At 39.5% G+C, this 27,047-nt stretch overlaps 1 protein-coding gene across 5 annotated transcripts in view; it reads right to left on the bottom strand.

The window, feature by feature from the left end:
- The window catches only part of Dscam (DS cell adhesion molecule), a 657,480-nt gene that overhangs the window by 221,222 nt on the left and 409,211 nt on the right, over positions 1–27,047 (bottom strand). For all 5 annotated transcript variants that reach the window (XM_074072614.1, XM_074072617.1, XM_074072616.1 and 2 more), the window contains exon 9: positions 19,665–19,943. In XM_074072614.1, coding sequence (XP_073928715.1) covers positions 19,665–19,943 — 279 coding nt within the window. The remainder of the gene's footprint in view (positions 1–19,664; positions 19,944–27,047) is intronic.

Below are 27,047 nucleotides of genomic sequence, written 5' to 3'. Positions count from 1 at the left end.
TAAAACCCAGGGGTCTCACATCACTGGGAACTGATAGCCTGCCTTTACTTTTGCACCTCTCTTACTGAGCAGTAGGCATGGTCTTCTTAACATACAGAGCACACTCCTGACTCAGTCTTCATTCTTACTGGTCCTTCTGCCTAGAGCTGGATTCTTCTAGACCTCTGGGACTCATGTCCCCATTCTGATCAAGTCTCTGCTCAAATATTTCTCCAGAAAGACTCACCTATCTATCCTATGTACATCCCATTTCCACTCCTACCCCTCTCAACCATCTTTCAAAGCACTTGCAGATGCCTGCACGGTTGGCTGGTTTGCGCTTTATCTCTTCCATTAGAATCTGGGCTCCAAGGGGTAGAACATGGTTGCTCTCTTTTGACCACCATGGTATCCCTGGCACTCAAAAAAACATCTATTATAAAATATATATTAGCCAGGCACTGTTGGCTCATACCTGTAAGCCTAGCTACTCAGGAGGCAGAGATCAGGAGGATCAATGTTCAGAGCCCAGCCCAGGAAAAGAGTTCATAAGACCCTATCTCAAAAAAAAAACCCAAAAAACAATGCAAAAAGTGCCAGTGGAGTGACTGAAGTGGTAGAGCACCTGCCTAGCACGTGTGAGGCCCTGAGTTCAAACCCAAGTACCACCATAAAAGAAAAAAATAAGTGTTAGTAATGTTTGTTGAATGAATGAATTAAAATAACTGCATGAAATGTGATAGAAAAAAAGATCAATACATATAGTAATAAGATAGTGTGGCCTTATGTAATACTATTATTATTATTATTTTGTTCATTTATTCACATGTGCATACATTGTTTGGGTCATTTCTCCACCCTGCCCCCCTCCCCCACCCTTCCCCCGCCTCAGTTCCAGGCAGGTCCCATTCTGCCCTTATCATGGATTTTGTTGAAGAAAAGACATAAGCATAATAAGAAAGACAAAGTGTTTTTGCTAGTTGAGTTAAGGATAGCTATACAGAGAGATTCCTACTATTGCTTTCACGTACCCACGTGTTATGACCCATGTTGATTCATCTCTAACTGATCTTTACATTGGTTCCTGATCCCCTGCTCATGATAACCTGTCATTTTAAGGTTTCTGTATTAGTTCCTCTGGAGTGGGGACATCAAACACTTTTATGTTTTGGATTTTCTACCTATCCCTATATCTCCCATATGTGCTCTCCCCTTGTCATGTGGTCCAAGTCCAACCACATTGCTGCATTTGCCCTAGATCTAAAGTCCGCATATGAGGGAGAACATGGGACTTTTGGACTTCTGAGCCTGGCTGACCTCATTCAGAATGATGTTCTCCTGCAAATGATAAGATTTCATTTTTCTTCATGGCTGAGTAAAATTCCATTGTGTATAGGTACCACATTTTCTTGATCCATTCGTCAGTGGTGGGGCATCTTGACTGTTTCCATAACTTGGCTATTGTGAATAGTGCTGCAGCGAACATGGGTATGCAGGTGCCTCTGGAGTAACCTGTGTTGCATTCCTTTGAGTATATACCCAGGAGTGGGATTGCTGGATCATATGGCAAGTCTATGTTTAGATTTTAAAGAAGTCTCCAAATTTTTTTCCAGAGTGGTTGCACCAGCTTACATTCCCACCAGCACTGGATTAGGGTTCCTTTTTTACCACATCCTCGCCAACACCTGTTGTTGGTGGTGTTTTTGATGATGGCTATTCTAACAGGGGTGAGGTGGAATCTTAGTGTGGTTTGGATTTGCATTTCCTTTAAGGCCATAAATGGTGAGCATTTTTTCATGTGTTTTCTGGCCATTTGAATTTCTTCTTTGAAAAAGTTCGTTTAGTTCAGTTGCCCATTTCTTAATTGGTTCATTGATTTTAGGAGACTTTAGTTTCTTAAGTTCCCTGTATATTCTTGTTATCAGTCCTTTGATGTGTAGTTGGCAAATATTTTCTCCCACTCTGTGGGTGGTCTCTTCAGTTTGGAGACCATTTCTTTTGTTGTGCAGAAGCTTTTTAATTTTATGAAGTCCCATTTTTTCAACCTTTCTCTTAGTTGCTGGGCTGCTGGGGTTCTATTGAGGAAGTCCTTGCCTATACCTATTGGTTCCAGAGTGTTTCCTGCTCCTTCCTGTACTAGCTTCAGAGTTTCAGGTCTGATATTTAGGTCCTTGATCCATTTTGAGTTGATACTAGTACAGGGTGATACACATGGATCTAGTTTCAGTTTCTTGCAGATGGGTAACCACTTTTCCCAGGAACGTTTGTTGAAGAGGCTGTCTTTTCTCCATCGTATATTTTTGGCACCTTTGCCAAAAATGAGGTGGGTATAGTTGTGTGGCTTCATATCTGGGTCCTCTATTCTGTTCCACTGGTCTTCATGTCTGTTTTTGTGCCAGTACCATGCTGTTTTTATTGTTATTGCTTTGTAATATAGTCTGAAGTCAGGTATTGTGATACCTCCTGCATTGTTCTTTTGACTGAGTATTGCCTTGGCTATTCGCAGTCTCTTGTGTTTCCAAATGAACTTTAGGGTAGATTTTTCAATCTCTGTGATGAAAGTCATTGGGATTTTCATAGGAATTGCATTAAACATGTAGTTTGCTTTTGGTAGTGTAGCCATTTTTACTGTGTTGGTTCTACTGATCCATGAGCACGGGAGATCATTCCATCTTCTGTAGTCTTCCTCGAACTCTTTCTTCAGCAGTTTGTAATTTTCCTTGTAGAGGTCTTTCACATCCTTTGTTAAATTTACTCCTAGGTATTTGATTTTTTTTGAGGCTATTGTGAATGGAATTGTTTCCATATATTCCTTCTCAGTTTGTTCATTGTTGGTGTATAGAAGAGCTAATGATTTTTATAGGTTGGTTTTGTATCTTGCCACCTTACTGTAGCTGTTTATGGTGTCTAATAGTTTTTGGGTAGAGTTTTTTGGGTCTTTAAGGTACAGGATCATATCATCTGCAAATAAGGATATTTTGACAGTTTCTTTACCTATTTGTATTGCTTTTATTCCTTCTTCTTGCCTAATTGCTCTGGCTAGAAATTCCAGTACTATGTTGAATAGGAGTGGAGATAGTGGGCATCCTTGTCTTGTTCCTGATTTAGGGGAAATGGTTTCAGTTTTTCACTGTTAAGTATGATGTTGGCTGCAGGTTTGTCATAAATAGCCTTTACAATGTTGAGGTACAATCCTTCATTCCTACTTTTCTTAGAGCTTTTATCTTGAAGTGGTGTTGGATCTTGTCGAAGGCTTTTTCTGCATCTATTGAGATGATCAAGTGGTTTTTGTCTTTGCTTCTATTGATGTGCTGTATTACATTTATAGATTTTCGTATGTTGAACCACCCCTGCATCCCTGGGATGAAGCCAACTTGGTCGTGGTGAATGATCTTTTTGATGTGTTGTTGGATTTGGTTTGCTATTATTTTATTGAGGATTTTTGCATCGATGTTCATGAGGGAAATTGGCCTGTAGTTCTCCTTTTTGGAGGTGTCTTTGTCTGGTTTTGGGATGAGAGCAATATTGACTTCACAAAATGAATTAGGCAGTGTTCCTTCCCTTTTCATTTCGTGGAACAGTTTAAGGAAGGTTGGTGTCAGTTCTTCTTTAAAGGTCTGATAGAATTCAGCAGTGAATCTGTCAGGTCCTGGACTTTTCTTTTTTAGGAGGCTCTTGATGGCAGCTTCAATTTCTTTTTGTGTTATAGATCTATTTAGGTGATTAGTATCCTCTTGGTTCAGTTTTGGGTGGTTGTAAGTTTCTAGAAATCTGTCCACTTCTTCAAGATTTTCAAATTTATTAAGAGTATAGGCTCTCAAACTAGTCTCTGATGATATCCTGGATTTCCGTGGTGTTTGTTGTTATCTCTCCTTTTAAATTTCAGATTTTACTGATTTGGGTTTTTTCCTCTCCTCATTTTAGTCAGGTTTGCCAGGGGTCTGTCAATCTTGTTTATTTTTTCAAAGAACCAGCTTTTTGTTTCATTGATTCTTTATATGGCTTTTTTTTTGTTTCTATTTCATTGATTTCAGCCCTTATCTTAATTATTTCTTTCCTTCTGCTTGTTTTGGGATTTGTTTGTTCTTGTTTTTCTAGGAGTTTGAGCTGTAGTATTAGGTCACTGATTTGAGATCTTTTGACATATGCAGTCATGGCTACACACCTTCCTCTTAGGACCGCCTTTGCTGTGTCCCATAGGTTCCTGTAGGTGGTGTTTTCATTTTCACTAACTTCCAGGAACCTTTTAATTTCCTCTTTTATTTCATCAGTGACCCATTCATTGTTGAGTAATGTGTTGTTCAGCTTCCAATTGTTTGCATGTTTTTTACTGCTGCTTTTGTTGTTGATTTCTAGCTTTAATGCATTGTGGTCAGACAGAATGCATGGGATTTTTTCTATTTTCTTATATTTGCTGAGGCTTACTTTATGCCCTAAGATATGATCAATTTTGAAAAAGTTTCCATGGGCTGCTGAGAAGTATGTATATTGTGCAGAAGTTGGATGAAATACTCTGTAGACATCAGCTAGGTCCATTTGATCTATGCTGTGATTTAGTTCTAGGATTTCTTTATTGATTTTTTGTTTGGATGACCTATCTCTTGGTGATAGGGGGTATTAAAGTCTCCCACTACCACTGTGTTGGAGTCTATATATGCTTTTAGGCCCTTCAGAGTATGTTTGATGAAATTGGGTGCATTGATGTTGGGTACATATAGGTTGATAATTGTTATTTCCTTTTGTGTATTTCCCCTTTTATTAGTATGGAATGTCCTTCTTTATCTCGTTTGATTAAAGTAGGTATGAAGTCTACTTTGTCTGAGATAAGTATTGCTACCCCTGCCTGTTTTCGGGAAACATTGACTTGGTAAATCTTCCAGCCTTTCACTTTCAGCCATTGCTTATTTCTGTGGATGAGGTGGGTGTCCTGTGGGCAGCAGATTGTTGGATCTTCTTTTTTAATCCAGTTTGCCAATCAGTGTCTTTTGATGGGGGAATTTAGTCCATTAACATTCAGTGTTAGATTTGATAAGCACGTGGTGATCCCTGTCATGTAGTTGTCTTTGTTGATTAATGGTTTCATTGTGTGTAGCTGAAACAATGTTACTCTTTACTTTCTTGCCTTTTCTTCTCCTGTGGTTTGGTACTGCCTGCCCTTTCATGGTTTTGTTTGCTTTCATTTTCTGTATGCAGAATTCCTTGGAGAATCTTGTGTAGTGGTGGCTTGGTGGTCATATATTGTTTTAATTTCTGCTTATCATGGAAAACTTTTATTGTTCCATCTATTTTGAATGATAGTTTTGCTGGGTAGAGTATCCTAGGGTTGAGGCTATTTTCATTTAGTGCTTAGAAGACCTCACTCTATGCTCTTCTTGCTTTTAATGTTTCTGTTGGGAAGTCTGCTATGATTTTGATGGGTTTGCCTTTGTATATTATTTGTTTTTTCTGTCTTACAGCCTTCAATATTCTTTCTCTAGTCTCTGTACTTGTTGTTTTAATGATAATATATCATGGGGTATTTCTATTTTGGTCAGGTCTGTTCATTATTTTGGAGGCTTGCTGTACCTGAATGGGCATAGTTTTCTCTAGATTTGGGAAGTTTTCTGTTATTATTTTGTTGAATATATTATGCATTCCTTTTGTTTGCACCTCTTCTCCTTCTTCAATGCCCATGATTTTCAGGTTTGGTCTTTTGATGGAGTCAGTGAGTTCTTGCATTTTCTTTTCACGGGTCTTGAGTTGTTTAACTAATTGTTCTTCAGTTTTTCCTTTAATTGCCATTTCATCTCCAAGTGCTGAGATTCTGTCTTCTGTTTGTTCTAGTCTGCTGGAATGGCCTTCCATTTTGTTTTGTATTTCTGTTTCATCCTTTTTTCTGAGGTTTTCCCATATCATGGGTTACTTCCTCTGAAATATTGTCAATTTTTGCCCTTAATTCATTTATCTCTCTGTTTATGGTGATCTCAGTTTCAGTTTGGCATTTATTTAGGGCTTCTATGATTTCATTTATTTGTTTCTGGGTTTTCTCATATTCTTTGTTTTTGTTGTCTTGGAATTTCTTGAGTGCCTCCTGTATGTTTTGGTTGACCATGTCTAGTAACATCTCTATGGAATTCTGATTAATTACTTATAGGAGTTCTTCTTTCAGAGTATTCTTGTGGGCTTCATTGGGTTCCTTGGTATAGTTTACCTTTGTTTTGTTGCAGTCTGGATCTGGGTATCCATTTTCTTCATTTTGTTCTACATCCTGTAGTACTTTATTTTTGGGGGGAGAATAGTTTCCTTCCCATTTCTTCTTCCCATATTTCCACTAGGTAATGTTTCTATACCTGGACTATGTGTAATTTAGTATTAGCTGGGTAACAATATTAATACCAATAAAACCAAGAAAGAAGGATAAAAAAGAGAGAGTGATGGAAAGATAAAAGGAATAGAGTAGAGAGGAAAAGATAAAAACTGGTAGAGATGGTGGATGATCAAACAGTAAACCAGGCAGCAAATCCCTTAAAGAAGGGAGGAAAAAAATCACCAGTTCTGTAACAGTAGAATTGCAGTCTTAGTTGTTCTGGTGCTAGTTCTTTAGCATCCAGACCTGTCTGTGTGTCTCTCTTAAGTAGGTTTGGAGCCTTCCTGTGGCAAGTGGCCAGTGGGTGGGGTCCCACAGGCCTATGGGAGGAGGCCTTTAGCTGAGGTGAAATAGCGGGCCTTTGGAGCATGGGCTTGGCATGCCTGAGGGCACAGGCCAGCGGAGTGGAGATCCTGGATGTCTGTGAATCCCCAGCTTGACAGGCTTGGGGGGCATGGTCCAGCCGGATGGAGATTGTGAGTGTGTGGGTCCCCAGCTTGGCAGGCCTTAGGGGCACAAGTTTGTGGAGTGAATATTGTGCAGGGCTGTGCAGGCCTTGGGGGCATGGCCTGGCAGAGATCGTAAGTGTCTGTGGATCCTTGGCCTTAAGAGCTCATCCCATGGAGATCATGGGGTTCTGAAGGGTGGGAGTTTGGGGTAGCACAGCCCTGGCGGGGCAAAGGAACAGGGCTAGAGGATTGGAGATCACACAGTTTGGGGAGCAGTGGCTCTGCTGGGCTGTGGGTGGGGCTTGGCGTGCAGCCCCAGCTATTCTTTTAGTATATGGTGGTGTGGAGAGGACTTCCAAGAGCTAGGGGTTCAGAGTGCTGATGTTTCAGCTCTCCCTGGTGCTTTACCTCAGTCAAGAGTGTCTCCAGCTTCTTATCAAAGTCCCTGGATCACGGAGGTCAGAAGGTCTGTGGCTGTGTTCCAGTCACCATCTTGGATCTCTCTGTAATATTATTTTTTAATTTCCTCTGTCTACTAAGGATCAACCCCAGGACTCCTCTATAGTATGCTTGTTTCTCTGTGTGGCAACTTTTTACTAAAGCCAGGAACAATGGAACCACCATATGATTCAGAGTGTGTGAAAACTGGCTTCCCTGAAATCACAGACAGGAGCCTCTGCACTGTCAGCCTTCCCATCCTAGACAGAGTCAGGAAGCAGAACTAAAGGGCACATGTGTTCTGTCATTAAGTCTAGTACTTTTCTCCAACATGGCTTCAGTAATGACAAGGCCACCCAACTGAGATGACATCAGGGAGATCACTGGTTTACTGCTGTTTTAAGCCATGGGGCATATACATAAGTGATAAAGGAGCTTTGTTTTTTTTGTTACATTTCCCTTTTAATGACAGCTAATTTCATTTAAATTAAGTCTTTATAAGTCTTCCCAGTGACCCAGTCTGTCAAAACATGTGCTAAGCTTTATAATGACCTATGGGCCTAAGACTGAGATAAGGAATAACTAGTATTAATGTCTATGCTTATCATGCTCATTATTGCTTACATCAGCTTTAATTTCTTATTTAGCACCTCCGTCTCTGAGACACAATTCCTATAGCTTCTACAAAAACATACTGCACTTTTATCTTTTTGCTTATTGTACCAAGGCCACCATGCTAGCTAACTGACTCACACTTGGATAATTCCATGGCCTGTTTATGTGATGTGTACTTGACCATGATCCAAAGCCCTGTAGATGTGAGTGGAAGTGAGTGGAGGTGAGTACTATCAAGGGCCCACTATGTGCTAGGCACTGTGATAAACAAATACATCATTTATGTTATTTATTCTCAAAAAGCCCCTATGAGGAGTTATTCTATTTTATAAGAAAAGTGATACAGAAGATAAAAAGGAATTTGCATAAGGTCACACAGCCAACAAGTAGCAAAATCATGACAGAGATGAAGGAAGGAGGGAGGGAAGGAAGGACCCAGTGAGTACGTCTCACAGGCGAGCAGGCCTTCCCCTGGTTCTCTGACCTGCAGAGCCACAGCCCATCAGCTGCTTCCAGGCTGCTCTTCCTCACTCAGGGATTCAACTGGTTCAGAGCATCTGTATTTCCTTATCAGTCCTACTTCAAGAAAGTATGTGTTCATGGTGATAAGTGGATGGGACAACTCTGATCACTTCACAGCCTCTGTGTCTTAGCTGGTATGAGGAAACATGGCTGAGTCCTTTTCTTTTCCCTTTACTCACTCATAAAGTGGAGAACAACCAGAGGGTCTGCTACTATCCCGTTGGTTTGATCAAAACAACCTTTGCTGATTACCCTCAATGAAACACTGAGGGGTACCTCTTAATTTTCCTAATTTACGAACAAGGGAACAAAGGCTCAGAAAAATCAATCATGCTACCAATGTCATATAGAAATTGAACCGGCAGAAATGTGAACCTTGTCTTCTTACTGAAAGTTCTAGCATTGTATTTTCATCTTCTTTTTCCTTCTGAACACTACTTATGTAGCAAGACTGATGGAGCTCACTCCCTCTGTGAAGTCTTCTGTGGATGTATCAAGAATACTCATCTCCCCTTACAGAGTCCATTTTGTTCTTGTAATTAATAGTCTGCCACCTTGAGACTCCCAAACCACCCTCACTGTGACAGGCAATTTCAAGGCCTTCTGAATCCCTCTTTCTATTTCTAAGCTATATTTCAGACCCAAATGTTAAAGCAGCTTAGAGAGAGAGAGAGAGAGAGAGAGAGAGAGAGAGAGGAGAGAGAGAGAGAGAGGAGAGAGAGAGAGAGAGAGAGAGAGAGAGAGAGAGAGAACCTTTCTCAATTCCATTTACAAACTAAAGTAAAAACCCATGGAAAAAAATCTGCTTTCATAAAGATTTGTTTCCTCAACTCCATCTTTGCATTTTTTATGAACTAAATGACGGATTGTGTTCCAGAGGTAATGGTGAAACCTACAAGTGTGTATCATGGAATGTTCTTTCTGATAAACAGCAAAAGTCTTGATTACAACTAAAATTTCTATTTCATCTTCTTCAGTATATACTGTAGCTAAGGTAGTGATAAAAGTCAATGACCTGGCCATTCACATTAAAAATGAAATTCTCGAGAGCACCTGCCTGGTCTGCAGCTGTCACAGAAAGGGGCAGTCATCCCCACAGTGTTAGCCCATCTGGGTAGAACAGACCTTGTCCCAATTATGCTGTACCTAGAGCAGAGCAAAATGGATGACTGGAAAACCCTGAGCACAGTCCTAAGACAGCTGCTCACTTGGGAAGTTTTTTATCAAGCTTCTCACACAATCCTTCAAGCAATTACTCATCAAAGGAAGCAAAGAATCTCCCAGTTCAGTCCCCTCCTCTCCTTCCTTCCTGCAGCCACCACTTGAGCTTCTGCCATTACTACTTTGCATGTGGACTCTGAAGCCCTCTAGCTAGGCCTTCATGCTCCTCTATCTTCCTCACACTTTATTCCAATTTGTGACTCATCCTGCTGTAGACCAATGATTTTTCTATTTGAAATCCCCTGCGGGAGTCCTGTGACCTTAAGGCTTTTCTTAGGATATAAAACCTTTGAGGTGTGGGGCAGAGTTAGCTCTGCAGTCTCATCCTTTGACATTTGCCTCTGAGGTCATACCATGTCATACCCAAGTAAGTCCCTGTCTCCTGCTCTCTCCAACTTCCCTGCCCTTACAATGACAGCCCCTCTTCCAGAACACTGTCTTCCTTATGGTCCTCTTCTATCCATTTATATTTCATAATCTTTCAAGACCCTTCCTTTCCTCCCTCCTCCAAAAATTGTTTTGAGGCTCCCTAACCTAAACAAGGCAATTCTCCTTTCTTCTTTTGTTGTAGCCACATCACAGTGTGATCTGTCTGTCACCTCTTTCCCATGGCAGGTTGAGAGAAAGGTGGGATGAGCGGGATGAGCTCCCAACATCCCGGTAACTATTCCAGAGCCTGGAAATTGAGTGTGTACTGAGTACAGTGTTCCTTCATGCAATAAGGGAGAGATGAAAGAAAAAACAATAGAACAAATCCTGGCCATTTGAGGATGTGTGCAAAGTACATTCGCATAAACTGATGTTCTAAAGGGTTATAGTTCAGTGTGATTTTTTTTGTTTTTTGAGAAAGTGAAACACAAGAAGATACTGAATTCATCCATAGAAAGTTTTTGAGAAAGTGAAGTAAAGATTGTTACAGATAAAGACTTTAAAATCAGTACAAATAACCAATAAATGTGAAGAAATGATAAACATCTTTGGCCATAAAGGAAATGCAAATCAAACCACACTGAGATTCTCCCTCATCCCCATAAAAATGGCTGTCACCAAGAGCACAAACATCAGATGCTGATGAGGAGGTGGAGGAAAAGAAACATTCCTACTCTGTTGGTGGGATATAAATTAGTACAATCACTATGGAAATCAGCATGGAGCTCCCTCAAACAACTAAAAGTAGAATTGCCACACAATCCAATGATCACTCAATTCTTAGGCATATATACAAAAGAATGTGCTCCAGGATACAACAGAGCCACTTGTACCCACGTTTATTGCAGCACTATTTACATGGTCAACCCCTGGAAACAACACCAATGCCCTACAACTGATGAACAGATTAAGAAAATGTGGCATATATACACAATGGAGTTTTATTCAGCCACAAAGAACGAAATTACTCTGTCTGTAGGTAAATGGATGGAACTGGAGAATTTCATGTTAAATGAGGTAATCTGGGCTCAAAAAGTGAAAGGTCACATGATTTTCTTCATATGTGGAAGCTAGATCTAAAGTTAAATGTATACATAGATGCATATATGATCACACACACAGTGAGAGGCAGAACAAAATTGTATTAGTCTTGGGAGGGGACCACAAGAGGTGGGAGAGGGAAAGAAAATGTTAGAGAATGGACAATATCAAAACAGTATAATATAATGCACGATACTGTGCTGTAAGCTGTTGAATATCAGGGGAGCATGGTGCTAGAAAATGAGTAAGTAATAGGGGGTTAATTTGATTAAAGCATAATATATACAGGCCTGAAGTGCCAAGGCAAACCCCCTTGAACTATCAATATATACTTTTAAAAAAGAAGAGCAGGAGGGTAAAGTGGGTCTTTTTCAGGAGTGGGTACCAGTAGAAGGAAGATGGGCATAATGAAAGGGTGAAGATAGTGAATATGGTGGATGTATTTTGTATTCATATATGAAAATAGAAGAATGAAACCTGTTGAAATTGCTCTAAGAAGGGGGAGAGGAAGAGATGGCAGGGGCAAATCTAACTAAGATATATTGGAAGCACATATGTAAATATCACGATATATCCCCCTGTACCATGCTCATAAATTTTTTAAAAACACCTTAAAAGAGAGAATGCTGCATTCAGAGTACCTTGCAGTTCTTATTCAATTCATTCATTTTAGCCTTTACCTTGCCAACTGAAATGAGAAGTAGACCCAGAGGAAGTTATTGTAACAATGGTTCTAGTTGTTTAAAAGTAACGGGTTTTCTGACACGAAATCATGACCTATTACTGGAATCGATACAACATGAACTCCCACTTTAGTTCAATTTTAATCAGGTACCATATGTCCACCAAATTTGTTCATTCCTTTAAAAAAATCACTTTGCTGATCCAGGCCATATCCATTTCCATGTAAGTTTTAGAAAAGCTTTGTAATTTCTATAACAAAACTTGCTGGGATATCAATAAAGATTGCTCAATTTCTTAACAATATTCAGTGCTAAGTTTATCCCTAACATTTCATGTTTGAGGAGTATATTTTTATTTTCCAATTATTTTCATCCTTATGTAGACATAAAGTTAATTTCTACATATTGACTGATCCTGTGCACTTGCTACATTTGCTTATTAAATGTGTAGTATGCATATTATAGATACCTTAACATTTCTCCTGCTTGCCCTTATCACTTGCAAATGTAGGCACTTTAATGCCTTATTTTATAAATTAAGACATTATATTTATTTTTCTTGCCTAAGTGCATAGGTTATGGTCTGTAGAACAAAGTAGAGTAAAAGCATTGAAAGTAAAAATGCTGCGGATTTGTCATAGGTGCTTTCTAATATAATGAAGCTGTCCCTGCTGCTAATATTTATGAAAATAGTTTAAAATCAGGAATATATGCTGAAATTTGGCCAACTGTCTTCATTTACTCTGCTCATTTCTGTGCACTTTCTATTTAAATTTGTTAATATGGTAAAATCAATTGACTTTTTTGGCAGGGTTGGGGATCAAACGCAGAATCTTGTTCCTGCTAGGTAAGTGTACTACCACTGAGATCTATTCCCAGACCTGTTGATTGATTTTTTTTAACACTAAACTAAGCTTACATTCCTGTGAGAAGGCCCACTTGCTCCTGATATGTTATCCATTCTGTGTACTGCTAATTCAATATGCTGTATCATATCAAATAATTTTTGCATCTGTAGTCATGAGAAACAACAGTTTAATTTTTAACCTGTGCAATATCTTCCTCAACTGTACTATGCCATAAGCTGACTTGGGAACTATTCCTTTTTTCTGTGTTATATGAGGGAGTTATACAAACATGTTATTATTTCTTTCTTAAATTAATGAAGACATCTGAGCCTACAGTTGTTTGTTGAAAGGTTTTGATAAAAAAATTAATTTGTGTAACAGATATAGGGCTATTCAGATTTTTTATCTTGTGTCTGTTTTATTAATTTGTGAGTTTCAAATCACAGGATAGTTGTTTAAATTGTCAAAGGCATCGACATGAATTTCGTAGAATACTTCTTTGTTATCCTTTTCATCATTATGTTTAGGATCTGTTGTGATTGTTGTCTTTATCTGTGTTTCTTATGGCTGCTGCCCTGATTTGCAATAAACTCAATAGCTTTAAACATTGCTAGCTTAGTGTTCAGACCCAAAAGTGTGTTCTGTAGTTGTTTCTCAAATATTATATAAATATTAATTAGGTGGTGTTGGCCGACATCATTGCTCAAGTCTCCATTCATGCTGATTTTCTATTTATTCTACCAGTTATTGACAAAGGAGTGTTGAACTTTCTACTTATCATTGGCCATTTGTCTTTTTCCTTTCAGTTCATTATGTCTTCCATTGCATGCTTTGAAGGTCAATTATTGGGTCCACCTATAGACCAGCTTTCAGTGTCTTTTCTGATGGGTTGAGCATTTTGTCATTACAACATGCCCTCATTTATTCATACTGTCCTGAAGTCTGTTTTGTGTAATATAGATACATCCCCTCAATATTTTATGATTTTTAGGCAATACTGAGGTTTGGACTCAGGGCCTCATGCTTGTTAGGCAGGCACTGTACCACTTGAGCCCCTTCTCTAGCCCTTTTTTGTATTGGGTTTTTCAAGATATAGCCTCAAACCATGATCCTCTGGATTTCTGCCTCCTGGGTATTAGGATTACAGGTGTAGGCCACCAGGGCCAGGCTAAGATTTTATGGCTGATAGTTCATATTTGTTTTATTTTTAACCTTTACTTTGCTATATTTTAAGTATTCTTGCCATAGACAACATGTACGTGAATCTTGGTCCTGATTTAGCCTCAAAGTTTCTAGTTTGTATATTTAATCCAGGGACATTTAATGTAAGTATTGCGATGATTGGGCTTAAGTTTACCATCCACTATCTGTTGTTCATTTTCTCCATGTCTTCTTTGTAACCTTTCTCTCTTTTTCTGCCTTTAGGTCAATTGAAAATATTTTATTGTTCCGTCTTACCTCTTCTGTTGGAATAATAGCTGTACCTCTGATTTTTGGTGATTGCTCTGGAGGTTACAGTGTACAATTTAACCCTCCATGTCTGTGCTCCAGGAACACTCTTCCACTTCATGAATAATTTAAACACAGGCTTACATTAGTGAGCACGCATTTTCCTCTTCCTATGCTTTGTGCTGCCTCTGTGTTATGTTTTATTTTTGCATGTTATAAATCCCATGGTGCACATTGCTGTTGTTTAAACATCTATGTAGCATTAAAAGACATAAAATGATAAAATGTCTTTTATTTTTAACAATGAATTTGTCATATCTAGGGATCTTCATTCCTTGGGTAGATCAAAGTTCTCATCTAGAAATGTTTTCTTTTAACTTGACAAAAAATTCTTTAATATGCATTACAGCAAAAGCTTGTTGGTGATTAATTATATCAAATTTTGCTTGTCTAAAAATGGCTTTATTTTGTCTTCATTTTGAAGAATATATGAATACATTTTTGCTGGTTTTAAAATCCTTAATTTGACAAGTTTTCTCCCTCTCCCTTTTCAGCAGATTACAGGCACTCTTCCTTTCTCTGGTGGCCTATATGATCGGTTCTGATGAGTTTGCTGAAGTTTCCTTAATTTGTTCCCCTGTGTGTAATAAGTCTAACTTCCCTGACAGTCTTTAAATCTTTCCCTTTATCCTTGGCTTTCTAACAGTTTTATTCTGACATGCCATGGCACAATTTTCTTGGTGCTTGTTTTTCTTGGGTTTCATTGAGGTTTTTGATCTATAGATTTTCATTTTTATCACATTTGGAAATTTCCTTGTCATCATTATTCTAATATATTGTTTCCTGCCTCTCCTTCTACTTCTCTCTCTCTCTCTCTCTGTCTCTCTTTCTCATATATGTGTATATGTGTCCCTACACATATGAATGACTGATCTTGCCACACATTCACAAAGACATGATTTACCATTCTTCTGTCTTTTACCTCTGTGTTTGCATTTTTAAGTCTTTTTTCTGCAGATATTTCTCTTGGCTTCTCTTCAAATTCAGAAATTCTTTGTCCTGCAGCATACACCTCTTACTAAATACACTGCAGGTATTACATGGAATCTAGATTCTAGGATCTTGTTTTGTTTCTTTTTTAAAATATTGCATATCTCTTTTCTTTCATTCCCTGTGGGTTCACTCATTGCATACATCTTTTCATTTGAAGTCCCAAAACTACTTTTTTTTTTTTTTATTTTTAAGGGGTTTTTTTTTGGCAGTACTGGAGTTTGAACCCACGGCCTTGCACCTGCTCGCCAGGTACTCTACCTCTTGTGCCATGCCCCCAGCCCTTTTTGGTTTTAGTTATTTTTCAGGACGGCTCTTGCACTTTTGCCTACTGATGATCTCAGACTGTAGTCCTCCTCCCTATGCCTCTCACATAGCTGGAATCACAGGTCCCAGGTGCTCACCACCCATCCAGCTTGTTAGTTGAAATGGGTTCTTGCTAACCTTTTGCTTGGGCAGGCTCAAACCGTAATCCCCAGATTTCTGCCTTCTGAGTAGCTGGGATTACAAGGAAAAACCACCACACCTGATCCTCTAAAATGATTATGATTGCTGCTTAGAAAATTTGTATGCTAATTTCAACATCTGCTTCCTCCATTAGCCTAGTTTAATTGTTTCTGGGTTTTTCTTCTTTGGTTCACATTTTTTTGCTTTACATATGTAGCAATATATTATTGTATGCCAGTCATTGTGGAGATTACACATACATACATACATACATACATACATTATAGAATATATATATCTATATATCTATATATCTATATCTATATATAAAGAGTGGTGGTGGGTATGGGGGATCAAACCCAGAGCCTTGCAAATGCATTCTGCAAGTGCTGTACTACTAAGCTACATCCCCAGTCCTCAAATACAGATTTTGTAGACAATTAGCTTATGTTTTATTCTGTCAAGAATCTTTCTAAGTGTTTTAAGCCTGGGCCAGAACAGCTCTAACTCCCAGGGTAGATCAGTTCCAGTCCTAACATGTAGTTTTTCTGAGATTTTAACTGGATTCTTAGTGTGTTTTCTACTGTAGCTAGGATTTCAACATTTCCAAGCAATGTGTAATCTCCACTTGACCTCACAGTCTTGCCTTGTGTGTGTGAAGCACTGCATTGGGTTAAATACCGTACAGGAGCCTGGGTAGGTGTCTAGAGAGCTTTCTCTAAACAGTTTCCTGGTCTCTAGTACCCTGTTCCACAAGAACAATTCTTCCCAGTAGCCCTACATTTTTCATCTCTGTTTTCCCCATCTAACAAGACTACCGTTATCAACCTGGCTTCTGCCTCCCTTCTGCCATAGTTTGGAAAGTGCCCATGCAGAAATGCATGTTGAATCTGGAACTTAACACATGCACTTCCCTCTGCTCACCAACCCCTGCCTTGTGCTGCCTTTCAACTGCTGAACAATGGTTCCTTAAATATTTTTGTCTAGTTTTGTAATTGTGTATGGTAGGAGGGTAAGCCCAATACTTGCTAACCTGTGATGGTCCCATTAGATAAACTTGCCTTTGTTTTTCCCTTTACTCGGCCCCAAATATGCCCCTATAACTTCCAGTCATTTCTCTTGGTTCTACCTTCTGGAGCCCACATTATGGTTGTCATTACACTACTGTGGTGCAGACCCTCCACTGGTACAGACTCCAACTCCATTCCACTCACTAGAGGGCTGAGATCCTGTACTAATCCCCCTTATCCTGTCATAGGACTCCCTGTCTCCCCCCGAACTGGTTTATTCCCAGACCCATCTGAGAGTACACTTAAGTATTTACTCTTAAAAATTGCACCCTCCCTTATCCTGTACTCTTTCCCATCTTTCACTCCATTTCATGCCTCCTATCATAGTGATGTTCATGAAATATGAAAACGGTTGTATTTTTTGTTCCTATACCTTCACCCCTTTCTTTTCCTGAGCTCTTCTCAGCAGATACTCCCTGCAGCAAGGCCATTCTTCAAGGTCACAATCATTGTCTATCTCAATAAACCAGTGGCTTATCCTTGGTTTTCCCATTTTCTACTTTCAACAGGATTTGAGGCTTGTTTATTTCCCCTCTTTCTTGAAATATTCTTGTTTTGCTTCCAGGCCCCCACAATCCTCTGGATTTCCTCCTCCTCTACTGATGGGTCCTTCCCTTCTTTGTCTCTTGCTGATTCCTCCTCCTCTCACTCTGGAACTTTGTTATGCTGGAGGGCCTTAGGCCTGTGCCTTCTTGATTCTTCCCTTGTCAGAATTCCTCCTTGCCTCTCTGCTTTTGTTCGCCTTGTTAGGCATTTGAGAATGCTTCCATTATGGGTTCTACTTCCTCTCATTTTCAACATTCACTCTAAAAACATGTTTTGTTTGTGTTACCTCCAAAATATACTGCAATTTGATGTTAAGTGTTTCTCATTGCCTTGACCATTCTTGCCTTCCTCCTAAGCACTTGTACCTTGCCTGAACTTCTGAAATAGCTAGCTACTCCCCTTGCCTTCCAGCTCAGGCTCAGTCCATTATTCACACAGCAGTTTGTATAGTAATTAAAAAGATAAATCAGGCTATGTCACCTCACTGGTTAGAGTCACCAATGGCCTCTCTGTGAATTAGAAAAAAAAAAATCAAACTTCTAAAATAACTACATATTCAAATTACCCAGGCCTTAGCATTCAAATTTGGCTGCATGTAAGAATCAACTTGGGGATTTTCTGAATTATTGGGGCTTGGTTCCCACCTCCAGAGATGGTTATTTAATTAATCTGGGCCCCAGTCTGGACATTAGGACTTCTTTAAAGCTCCTCATATACAATTGTAATGTGTGGCAAAATTTGAGAAGCCCTCAACAGTGATTTTGAAAAAATTTCCCATAGATTTGGGAGACGTTCACTTCATTGGTTTGGGTTGGGAGCAGAAAGCACACATCTGTGTTTTCTTTATTCTCACAGAGGACCCCCAGTCAAGTCCAGATGAGAACCACCGCCTCATGACATCCTCTCCGCGCTGACGTTGCCAGAAACACTGATATGTTTGTAAAGCAGATGCCCCTCCTCAGGGCTCTATCACCAAACTGGTTGTTTAAATTTTACAGAAGCTAATTTTAAAAGGACAATCAGATGGGGCTGTCTACCACATTGCGATCAGCTATATTATCCCAAATAGCTAAGCTGAATCTCAGTTCATCTGACCTTTGTCTAGGCCTAAAAGAGAGCCATTGCCTTTCCTCCAAGGGAAAGCCATACAAAGAACATTTGTGTACATTTTCATCTATCATTTTTGCTCCATGACCTGATCCTTCAGAGAAGATTATATTGAAGTCAGGCTGATGTACTGTTTTGCCCTTCGCCAACAATGGTAAGAATAAATTCTACTTATAAGAAAACACTTGGGAAACAGAGACTAGGTTGGTTGCCATTTTTTATTTATCTTCAAAAAAGTAGGGAAGAAAAGCAAAAATGTCCTAATTCTCAAATTCAAAAATGTAAGGTAGAAAGGAAAAAGTGTTATGCGTACCTTTAGTCTGTATCTAACTGAAGGTCTACTTTCATGCTTACTTACTCTAAGAGTTTTGTTTTGTTTTTTCTTTGTCAGAAACACACAATGGCTTTTTTCCCATGACTTTGTAGGTGTTCATCAGCTTCTTTTGTTGGTGAGTGGGAGGAGGAATGGGTGCTGAGGGGACAAGTTTCAAGAATTGAGACCCCTCTGTGCGAGGGAGAACCTCAAAGATCCTGAAGGTAACAGATAGTGCCCCTCCTAACAATTACATGGAGATCACAATGTATGGAGATTTTAAAATGCAAATAATCAATACTAATGTAAATCTGTAATTTCATACCTTTGTCTTCACAATGTGCATGGATACTGTACTCTTGGAAAAATCCCTAAGCCACAAAATAGCCTTGCTTGGCAGATTTAGGGAAAACTTGCTGTTAATTCATAACACAGAGTGTGAACCTAAATGAGGACTTGGTGTCTTCAGTAAAGATTTGAAACAAGACTGACATTTTCATTTTTAGATGTGTTTAGACTACCACCAAAGTTTTCTACAAGGTAGGTTATTCTGCTTAAATTCTTTCCCATAAACACTACTGCACTCCACTTAATTTTAAAACATTGAAAAAGTGTACCAAAATAATGACAGATTTAATAGTAAATATAAGAAATGAACAGAGAAAACTACATTTCTATATCTCTCCCGCTCTGTCCATACTATTTCATAGCTCTTTAGAAAAACTGTAAAATGTGGCTTGGCAAATATTTTTGAAAACTATATATCTAAATGATAAATATTATAAAAGTTCTATTTAAAATAAGTACAATAAGTCTAGGGCTAACAGACTTTTGTCCTCAAAAATCATTGGGTTAGGTGGAAGCCCTATTTCATAAGAAAAATCCTATAGCCCCAACATTTTCATTCCCACATTTCTTGCTGGTAATTATTTTAAGTATCAGATTTTATTGGAATTTCAGGGAAACTAGTTGGTTTCTCTAGTTGTGTGTTTTCAGTGGGAGAAGAGTGAGTTTCTATGAACTCTACTTATGTCTACAATAGAAGCCAGGCCATCTTTGAACACAGTTGAATCAGCTCTGTGGATGCCAAGTGGCCTTGGTCTCTGCTCACCTCTGACAATCAGCTGGCTTTGGTGCTCCACAGCGGCAGCTTCGTTCCGAGCTATGCAGGTGTAGTTCCCGTTGTGCATCAGCGACAGGTTGGAAATCCTCAGGGAGCTGGTGAAGTCAATGTTGTCAATGGTCACCCCAAGGCTGGCGGGGATTGGCCGTCCGTCCTTCTGCCAGGTGATGGTGATGGGCAAGTCCCCTGAGACCACCACACACGGGATGAAGACCCGCTGCCCAATGGAGAATCTTGGAAATTCAAAGGGTTGGATAAAAGGTGGAACTGAAAGAGAAAGGGAAAGGAAATGTAACAGAGGATGTATAGTCTACGTCCTCCAGCTCTGCCACATAGCACTGAGAGTAAGACAGACAGCCACGGGGAAGCACATAAACACGTAAGCTCTGCTGTTTGGATTTTCCCATCATTCCAAATGAAAGGAGCAAATAAGATGGACCCAACTTAGTTCTGTGAGTTCTTTTAAATTCAAGAATCATTTTTGAATGAAAACCTGTCAGACTACACTCGGCAGTGCAAACACTGTGAGAAGGGTTGATGGCTGTTTTTTCTTTGGCTTTTAAAAATGCTGTGCATACGAGATTTCTTTCCTGACCTGCTATTAACACCACCACAATTATTGTTTTTCCATACCCCCCCTATTTCATGCCTTGTGCACAGAACCACCTAAATCCTTTTGAAGAAACAGATGGAGGTTTTGTTGCTAAAGTTCTTTGCTCTGCCTAACTAATAGCAACTGGGAATTGTGAATATGTGTGTTAGGAGAACTGCACGTGAGCTGTACGTTTCTTAATTTCACAGTCCACGGATGTGACTTTAATTCATGAATGGGCCCAGGACACCTCATCAGAGTTGTTGAAAAGTGTCACTTATAAAATGGACTTTCTTTTGGATTTTCTTTTTTTTTTGTAATTTTTTTTTTTTATTATTCACATGTGCATACAATGCTTGGGTCATTTCACCCCCCTGCCCCCAACCCCTCCCTTACCACCCACTCCACCCCCTCCCTCTCCCCCCCACCCCCTCAATACCCAGCAGAAACTATTTTGCCCTTATTTCTAATTTTGTTGTAGAGAGAGTATAAGCAATACTAGGAAGGAACAAGGGTTTTTGCTGGTTGAGATAAGGATAGCTATACAGGGCATTGACTCACATTAATTACCTGTGAGTGGGTGTTACCTTCTAGGTTAATTCTTTTTGATCTAACCTTTTCTCTAGTTCCTGTTCCCCTTTTCCTATTGGCCTCAGTTGCTTTTAAGGTATCTGCTTTAGTTTCTCTGCATTAAGGGCAACAAATGCTAGCTAATTTTTTAGGTGTCTTACCTATCCTCACCCCTCCCTTGTGTGCTCTCGCTTTTTGTGGGCATTGTGAGTGACTGCTTTTTCCTTTACTTGGCTTCACATTCTTCCTTTGTTTGAAAACTTTGACATCTAGCATTGACAATCATAATATAACTTATAGTGTTCTTTAGTTTTGTACTATTGGCATATTGGTGAATTTTTAAACTGTGTATTAACTGCAATGAATGATATGAACTGAGAAAAAAATGTGTTTCTCATGAGGACAAGGTTTTAGCCTTCAGCCTGGCCAACCACAGACATAGCTCCACTCAGTCTAGAAAGCTCTTTCCTAATTAAATCCAATCAATTCTTCTTTGTTTTCTTGCCTCACTGCATTCTTCCTCAGTGCCTTCATGGATGACCTCAGGCGGTGTTTCCATCATAAACTGGTGAAAGTGGAGCCACAGGACCCAGTGGGAACCTATATGGGGATCACGTCCAGGTTATGAATGTCCTGTTCCTATCAGCCTTTATGGGTAATTATTCATACACTCACTGTGCATGAGAAAACTGAGCCTTAAAGATGTTTCTTTGCCCTTGGACTTAGAACAGGTTGTCTGTTCTATGAGGGTTCAAACCACATCTAGCTGGCTTAAATCAGAGCCTGGCCTCTGTTGGGTTTTTGCATACAGTTGGAGGAGCAGTACTGAGTTTGAACTAAGGGTCCTGCACTTGCTAGGCAGGTGGTCTGTCACTTGAGCCACACCACCAGCCTTTTCAGCTTTAGTTATTTCTCAAACAGGGTCTCACTTTTATGCCCAGGCCAGCCTGGATCTCATCACTCCTATTTATTTATGCTTCCTGCATAGATGAGATGACAGGCTCTCTACCACCATGTCCAGGTTCAAATGGAATCATGTGAACCATTTGCCTGGGCTAGCCTAGAACAGAGTTCCTCCTGATCGCTACCTCCCAAGTAACTAGGATTATAGGTGTGAGCCACGGTGCCCAGCTTTTGCCTGTATTTTTAAAAAGAAAGATAACATTTTTATGTAGGGGTTTGGAATTATTAACGGTACAAACTAAGATTCTTCAGCATTTAATCACTTAATATAAGTCAGTTATTATACTAGGTGATTTTAGAGAAGGAGGTTATTAAATAGCAAGATTATCTTCACATTTTGTTCACTTGCCAATTATAGATTCATTTCTATCGTCAGTTGGGGAAATGTAAGCAAGCCAGGTGAGAGGACTAAATGGAAAACCATCTACTCATGTAATCAAGTAATGTTTACAAGACACCTGTTGTGTGCTGGCCACAGCACAGACAGGCCATAGATGACCACAGAGAACATTGGCCATGGTGGTGGTTGTTATTAATACTCTTAATGTCACATGACTTAAAAGCAGGTTGGAGGTAGAACTCAGAGCTGCAAATGTAGCCAGAGCTTGGATTGGTTCACAGGTGTTTAAAAGAGAAATTAAAATAAACAAACATTGGTCAAAGATACCAATGAGCACAGTCAATGTCAAAATACTGTGACTTGTCAATAGAAGTGAAAGCTTTGCATTTATAATGAGCTGATCTGATGCTAACCGAAGAAAATCCCAGGATGAGGTTCTCCCGGTGATATAGACAGGAATAGGTGAGATTAAGGTGTGATGGTTCACTGCTGGAATTTGCTGGAGAAAAGTCCAAGTGAACCAAAGGTGCTTGTATTTCTTTAAATCTTGCCTCAAATAGCATGAGTTTACTATATTTATGTAGACACAATTAACAACCAATAGATTTCCATGTTCTATTATACAAATAGTCACAGTTGCTCTTTTTTGGTGTCTTGCACACAAAAACCTGGACGTCAGCGCACTTGACAAACCTTGCTTCTCATTATTGGTGTGATGCCTGATATATGAATTGCAAGTCACTCTTCTAAGTTGAGAACTTTGGAGTGAGGCTACCTAGTTTTAGGTCCAGCTTTGCTCCTCACTATAGGTATTTAACCCTTCTCTGGGGCTCTGAATTTGTAAGGCAAAGAGTGCATCCCTGGGACCTGAATGAATTGACACAGTGGGTCACAGCTTGAAGTCCTATGGGTCAATTTCTTAGGATTGGTTCTGTTTCACAAACCTTTCAGACAAGAACAAAAACTAGGTAACTTGGAAGTTCTCCATCATCTATCTATGTATCGATCATCTATCTAGCTATCTATCTACCTTATCTAATCACCTGTTTATCTATCATTTATTTACCTATCTAATCATCTATTATCTATCTATTATCTACATCTATCAATCATCTATTGGTCGATCTATCACCCATCTATTGATTGATCTATCATCAATCATCTCTCTATATCTCACACAATTTCTCTATCATTATAATGGGAAGAAAAAAACATATAAGAATGCACTTTCCATTCCCTAAATCAAGAAAGAAAGCTAAGATATTTTTATCTATTTAATAATAAAAATAATAAAGTATAGGCTGTCCAGAATTTTTAAATATAAAATGTTCCCTTACTGCAAAAGAGTTTTAAGACGTATATATAATAATTTTCAAGAGTAGAGGTCAAAAATAGCTACAGTATCAGAAACCCAAACCCTATGCTTTACATAACTCCAAAATATTCGTATTTCATTGATATCTATATATAATTATAAAGAATGCAATTAGTTATATCAGTGAGTGTCAGAAACAGTTATAAACCAACACTGTGAAAAGCAAGAAGGGTGTCCAATGCGTTGATAACAAATGTCAACAGCCAATGCACACACACTATTCAGCGGCTAATTCTTTACTTTGAACATATTCTTACAAACCAATACGACACTCTCAGTGTCATTGATCTAAACTAGATGCTGGGACTTCAGGCACACTGCCAAGGCTTAGTGAGAAACCACCATGGGCAAGCTACATGGGGTGAGAAGTCAGGCATGCACAGAGTTGATAGAAGAACCATACACAGAGCTCTGGGGATCATTTTGTGCTGAGCACACAGCCCCCAGTGGTCAGATGCTTTTGTAATCAATGAAAACTAATAGGACATAAGACACAATTCACTGTAATGCATTAGTTAATGTATTTTAAATGGAAAAGGGTATATTGAAAAATATTTACAAAATCCATCCAAAATAGTTCAAATAAAAAGTTGCATGACTAAAGAAGAATTTAGTTAAGAGGGAAGACAGTCAGGTTTGTTACGTGTTGTTTTGTTTGCCACAGTACATTAGCTTGTACACCTTCAAGGTAGATTAAAATCACCAGACCTATTTGCCAACCACAAGGCTCTCTCTTCACTTCTTCTGTTGTCTCTACAGCCATGAGTCACAAACTTGCTGTATGAAATGCTTCAAAGTTTGGGAAGGGTCCACAATCTTATATTTTGCATTCGTGAGATATAGAATCTGAGGCCAAAGTCAAGCCAAATAATTTAAAAAAAATACTCTTTCCATGACTTCATGGAATGCTGAGCTGAATGTTCAAGACATCCTGATGATTTCATCTGGTTCATTTACCACCTAAATACAGCAAATTCCCCGGATCCTGTTGGAAGTGACAGCTTGACACTACAGAGCAGAAATCCTGGATGTGACATGCACAGGTCTTGACATAACCTTTCTACAGAAGTAAGTAAATATCTGCTAAATGTCACATATTACTGGGCTTGTGTATTTTAGAATGGTGAGAGTCCTTTCTCCGAGGCCTCTCAGAACCATTGAATTTGCTAAATGCCAGCTCAGACTCTTCTTCTTTCTTTCTATACCCGTGATAAGAATTTTAAATCAAGCTGATCCATTTCCGTGAATTAACTGTAGGACTGGGGACATGGCTCAAACTATAGAGTATCTGTTTAGCAAACACAAGGACCTGAATTCAATCCTTAGTCCCAACAAAAAGACTGCAAAGAATGAATTCTATATTCTTTCTCAAAACGAAAAAAGATTTTTAAAAAATTTTTCCCTCTGATAAAAAGTTTTTATTTTTTTATTTTTCCCTCTGATAAAAAGAGTATGGAGTCTTGAAAAAATGGTGGGTTTGTTGTGGGTTAACCTTGAGTCATTAGCAGTGTTTTCCTGAGTCGGTTTTGTCACGTCTGTGGCTGTACATCTTCACATGTAGAAGACTGATAATGAAACACAGTTCAGGGGAGTGTTCGCAGAGAACTTCACACCACGTGGCCAGATGAGAGCTCAGGTAGACAAAGGTCCTCATTAATGTCTGTCTCTCCTCTCTCCTCCTGTGCCTTTTTGTCCCATGGTGCACAGCTCACTAAGGAGATCGCATGCACCAGAATGATGTGATGGTGAATCTTGATCGTTAATTAGGATGGATTAGTAAAACATGTCTCTGGGTGTGTCTGTTAGGGTGCTTCCAGAAGAGACTGAGTGGTGAGGGGAGACCATCTTGAATATGAGCAGCACCACCTCTGTCTCTCTTTCTGCTTCCTTTCTAGGCTGCCATGATATGAATTGTTCTGTTCTGCCATGTCTTCCCACCGTAATGTTGAGACCTCCTCAAACTGAGCCAAAATAACTCCTCCCTTGAGGTTGCTCTCTCAGGTATTTTGGTCACGGGTAACTGACACCAATTGTGAGAACTACAGCCATGTATGATTTTTTTTTTTGATAGTACTGGGGTTTGAACTCAGGGCCTCAAGACTTTAATACTTGCTGCATAGATGCTCTGCTACTTGAGCTATGCCCCAGCACTTTTTTGCTTTAGTTATTTTTCAGGTAGTCTCAAGATTTTCCCCAGGGCCAGCCTTGGACCATGATCCTCCTACCTATGGCCTTCCATATAGCTGGGACCGCAGGTAGGTTTGACACACCTGGCTTGTTACTTGAAATGGGGGACTTGCTAACTCTTTTGTCCTGGCTGTCCTCAAACTATGATCCTTCCAAGTAGCTGGGATTACAATTTTACATTTTGTCGTCTCATTTCCAGTAGTGATTTTATCCTGTGAATCACCATGTAGTTCTCAGAATGACTTCTCTTGCTCTCAGATGGCTCAAAGAAACTTGCCTTAAACCCAAGTTTCCTAAGACATGGCAATGGAAATTTTCACCTTCTCAGCCACTTCCTCACCCCTTCCTTTCCTCCATTCTAATTAATGATACTTTTGTTCCCATTCTTCAGGAAGTTTTCTCTTTTATTTTTAACACTTCATCTGCTTTTAGAAGAACTGCAACTTCTAAAATCCCATCTTCTCAAAACGCCTCATTCTACCCCCTTATGGGAATGCAACCCCCTACAACCAGTGTCCCAGAGTTCAGTTCTTGTGACACACCCACCTCAGATGCCACACCTTGTGGGACATGCCCAGGACCTGCCCCAATGTAGAGTTCAGCACTCTCTATGTACAGGTGGACTGACTCCACATAGGAAGTGGACAAAGCTGATGTGGCCACTTCCTGGTCTGCTCACCCAGGAGACTGGGCCCTTGTCCAATTCTGCTAACCTACCAAATGTGTTCAGTTTCCCCAATTGTAGATTTACTACTGACCCAGTAGGCTGCACTCTACACTACGTAATTCTAAACTGCTGTAGCATATATCACGTCTATGACTCGTGCAACCTGTGTGATTTCTGTAATACCCATTTCCTTAAGTAGAGCAATTCAGGACACAGACCAAACTTATCTTTTTTTTTTTTCTTAAATTTCTCACAGCTAGTGGAATAAAATAATGCCTTGCATATCTAATTACATAATATTTTTGAAATACTTTCAGAGGCTATGATTGAACATAACTTTACACTCTGAATGAAAGACACCCTTGAAGTCATTCAGAATGATTTAGCAGAGAAAATGAGGCAGACACTGCCGGGTGTGATAGTGACAGCAGAGCAGAGCAGGGGTGAGGGTCTCAGACAGTCTGGTTAGATTATGTGCCCAGGACTTCTAACTACTAACTCCACTGAGCCAACTCTCCTCCTATTGGCAAGGTAAGCTGGTAAGATGGGGTCAATACCTGGCCTTGCTTATGTGGGTAGGGTGTCATGCCAACTGTAAATTGCTATGTGTATTTGTTCCAATGAAATCAGAGACTTCCAATCAGGGTCAGATCTGCTATAAAGTCATCGTGAAATAG

The sequence above is a fragment of the Castor canadensis genome, chromosome 5, assembly GCF_047511655.1.
Source record: "Castor canadensis chromosome 5, mCasCan1.hap1v2, whole genome shotgun sequence".
NCBI lineage: Eukaryota > Metazoa > Chordata > Mammalia > Rodentia > Castoridae > Castor > Castor canadensis.
Note: the sequence above shows the minus strand (reverse complement) of the source record. Positions and strands in the feature narration are given on the sequence as shown.